Source organism: Nannospalax galili, unplaced genomic scaffold (genome assembly GCF_000622305.1).
Source record: "Nannospalax galili isolate Female #2095 unplaced genomic scaffold, S.galili_v1.0 scaffold533, whole genome shotgun sequence".
NCBI lineage: Eukaryota > Metazoa > Chordata > Mammalia > Rodentia > Spalacidae > Nannospalax > Nannospalax galili.
This window is the reverse complement of record NW_008333774.1, coordinates 607361-611481: the sequence shown is the minus strand read 5'-3', so window position 1 is coordinate 611481 and position 4121 is coordinate 607361. Positions and strand designations below refer to the sequence as shown.

Genomic DNA, 4121 nt, shown 5'->3' with positions numbered 1-4121 from the left:
GCTTCTTTTGATGTACAGAAGCTTTTTAGTTTAATGAGGTCCCATTTGTTGATTCTTGACCTTGTTTCCTGGGAAGTTGATGTCCGGTTTAGAAAATCCTTTCCTACACCTATATCTTGTAGATTATTGACAATGTTTTCTTCTAACGGTTTCAGAGTTTGTGGATTCACATTGAGGTTTTTGATCAATCTGGAGTTGACTTGTGCAAGGTGCAAGATTGGGGTTTAGTTTCATTCTTCTACAGGTGGAGATACAGTTTTGCCAACATCATTCGTTGAATATGCTGTCTTTCCTCCAGTGAATGTTCTTGGCCTTTTTGTCAAATATCAGGTGGCTGAAATTGCATGTACTCCTATTTGGGTGATATGATATTATATCTAAGAGATGCCAAAAATTCCACCAAAAAAAAACCTCCTAGAAATTATTATCACATTCAGTAAAGTGACAGGTTACAAAATTAATGTACAAAATCTGTAGCCTTTCTACAAACAGAGAAAGAGTACATTGAAACATTTCCCTTCACAATAGCTGCAAAAAATAAAATAAAATATCCAGGAATAAACCTGACCAAAGACATTAATGTCCTCTACAATGAAATTTTTAAATCCATAAAGAAAGATATTGAGGAAGACAACAGAAGGTGGAAGTGCCTCCCATGCTCAGGGATTGGAAGAATTAATATTGTGAAAATGACCATCCTACCAAAAGCCGTTTATAGATTCAGTGCAATGCCAATCAAAATGCCCATGACATTCTTTACAGTCTTGGCAAAAAATGTCCTAAGATTCATATGGAAGCACAAAAGACCTCAGAGAGCCAAAGCAACCCCTGAGCATGAACAACAAAGCGGGGGAGATTACTATACCAGATTTTAACTGTATTATAGAGCAATAGTTGTAAAAACAAGATGCTACTGGCACAAAAATAGACCCATAAATCAATGGAACAAATTTGAAAATGTCGTTATTTTGCATTTATTTTTTTATGCAAAAAATTGCTGTGGAGCATGTGTTTTGCAGCCATGAGAACATCTTTATTCCTAAAGCTGTAGATAATGGGGTTGAGTGTGGGTGTCAGGATGGTGTAGAATATTGCCAAGAACTTATCCTGGCCTGGAGTGTGGTATGATTGTGGTCTCATATATGTGAGAATAAATGGCCCATAGTACATTATGACCACAACCATGTGGAAGGAACAGGTGGAAAACGATTTTTTACGTGTGCCTGATGACTGCATTTGGAGAACAGTCCGTAAAATTTGTATATAAGACAGAGTGATCATGAACAGAGGTATCAGCAGGAAAATAATGCTATTTATATTGACTGCTCGTTCATAGTGTGATGTGTCTACACAAGACAATTTCAACATGGCCGGGATTTCACAGAAAAAGTGATCAATGGCCCTAGAGTGACAGTAGGGAAAATGCAGCACAAGAGCTGTGTGGACTATGGAGTTGGAGATTCCCACGAGCCAGGATCCTGCAGCCATGAGCCCACTGGAGTTCTCCCTCATCAGCACAGGGTACCGAAGTGGGTGGCAGATGGCCACATAGCGATCATAAGACATGGCTGCCAGGAGAAGGCACTCACCACCTAGCAAGGTGATGGACAGAAATATCTGGAAGGCACAGCCTGCAAAGGAAATAGTTTTGCTGCCTGACAGAAAGTCAGCGATCATTTTAGGAACAATGTTGGAAATGTGCAGGATATCCATGAAGGAGAGATGGCTGAGCAGGAAGTACATTGGGGTATGCAGTCGAGGGTCCCTGCGGATTAGGAGGATCATGAGGGAATTTTCTATTATGCTCATAATAAAAATGAAGAATACCAATGAGAAAAAGACTAGACTTGTTTGTGAAGAAGAGAACAGTCCCAAAAGAATGAAGTCGGTGTTGAAAGTATGATTATCAAGTCCCATCATGATTCCTCCTGTTTTACATAAAAAGTCCATAGTTATTTAATTAGAAAAAATGGTTAAGTCTCAGGCTCATTATACATAGATATAATAACTACATAATAAAATGATTTAATGTTATATTCTGTATTCAACAACAGGTGCCCTTAGAATTGACATGTTGTTCAGGATAGGATAGACATTTATTTAATCAGACAAATTTGTGCTATTTATTGTATCCAATTGGTCTGTTTCTATATTTTAGTTCTCATAATTTCAACTAATTCTCATAGTTTTAGTTGATTCCATATACTTAACATAAATCCAGTTATTTATAAATATGCCTTCCAAAGGATGCCCATGTGTGTACACTCTTTAAATCTCGCTGCTCCACTGGACTTACTTTGGTTGGAATGCTGTGGTAGGTATCTTGCTATAACTTGGGTTCCAGCCAAAGGTCTGTATAAGCATTAATTAATTTATTAATTAATTATTCCTGCTCTCTGTGCTCTGTTCCACCATGGCATCTTTGAACTTCACTTTTCACCTTCTATCATATTGAATAATAAGTACATGAGTCGTGTTGATTGTTCGCTGTCATGATTCCATCTGAGGTTTTAACCTCATCATAATTTGGTCTGTTCACAGGCAGAAACCAAAAGCCTAGAACAGAAACGGGTTTACATCATTTTCTAGGTAATATTTGTTGAATTTGCAAGTAAAATAAATTGTCCATGCCAGAGAACAGATCCCCTCCTATGATCCTGTGAGTATGAGTAACTCCTCTGGTCATGCTCCAAGGCATCCACAAAGAGCAAAAATAAATATAATTACCATGAGTCTGAATTTTTCTCCAGTGAATTTCCTATTAGATAACACATATGGAGAACAAAGTATCAGATGTCTAAGGTTTTTCATGGTAATAAATAAGGAATAACACTAAAAGTTATCTAAGTTCTGTAAGGTTGAACATCATCTTTGTTTTAAAGGAAAGGATAACAGCTCAATCTATTTAAAATAACTAAAGCAGTTTAATAATATTTTCATTGATTCTTTGAGAATTTCATACAATGTGTTTTCATAATATTCTGACTCACTCCCCCATCTCCTCTCTGATCCTCTCCACCTACCTACCCCCAACTCCATCGTTAGGAATATATTTTAGTTTAATTTTAAACTTAATAATTTAGCTATTGGGGCTGAAGACATGGGTCAGTGGTTAAGAGCACTTCCTGCTCTTCCAGAGGACCAGGGTTCAGTTCCCAGCACCCACATGGCAGCTCACAATTATCTATAACTCCAGTTCCAGGGGACTCAACCCTCTCTCCTGACCTCCACGGGTATCGCAGGGCACAGTATACCTAGGTACATGCAGCCAAAACTTACTCATACACATAAAATAAAAATAAGGTGATTTAAAAAAATGTAGCTGGAATTTGTTAATTCTGTTGTTTCTTTAGATTGCAGTTATGCAAACCTTGTATTATCAGATGGTGTTTTTCATCATCTAGCTTCAAATATTCCTAATGCTAGTGTTGGATGAAGCTGTAACACACAACTCACACATCTGTTTCTTCTACATTAGAGTTAATCAGAGAATATGCTTTCCACGTATTTTAAAGTGTTAACTTTTTCAAAAAATATTTGAATCTGTGATTTCTAAGAAATTCTTATACTTTCTGAGAATACCTCTCTCTTTATAAATATGCAAGGATTTATCATGCATAAAAATAATCAGTATGTTGAATATAAAACAGTTACTGTGGATTATTCTCCACATAAATTATTTAAACTTAAAATGGCCATTTCAATGGAAAATGGGCTCCAGTTATAGAGAAAAGAAACAATAATGTCAGGATGGACTGTGTTGATGATTCTGTGCTAAGACATTTAATACAGTAGAAGGAATGGCCCACAATTATTTTTCCAAACTGACTTTGACACTTCTTTCAAATGACTGTGATTCAGCATCAGTGTGTGTATAAGTAAGAGACAGAGACAGAGACACATGTGGACAGAAACAGAGATGCTCACCATATCAAAATCCTTTGCCATGAAAATTTATTTAAGGTCTTTAACTTCTATTGTCCATTAACGCAACAAGTTTGCACAAGTAGCTGAACTGATTTCTATCTACGAAGCTATGTGGGTCCCGCTGTGCTTATCCACTTGGTGAATCAGGCTGTGCATAGCTCATTAATGAGCAAATGCTCCCCTAAGTTCAGCCC

At 37.0% G+C, this 4121-nt stretch overlaps 1 protein-coding gene across 1 annotated transcript; it reads right to left on the bottom strand.

The window, feature by feature from the left end:
- Nucleotides 1–963: 963 nt before the first annotated feature.
- LOC103730199 (olfactory receptor 2AJ1-like) lies at nucleotides 964–1920 on the bottom strand. The gene has a single exon (XM_008828376.1). The coding sequence runs from the start codon at nucleotides 1918–1920 to the stop codon at nucleotides 964–966; it is 957 nt and encodes a 318-aa protein (XP_008826598.1).
- Between the last annotated feature and the right edge of the window lie 2201 nt (nucleotides 1921–4121).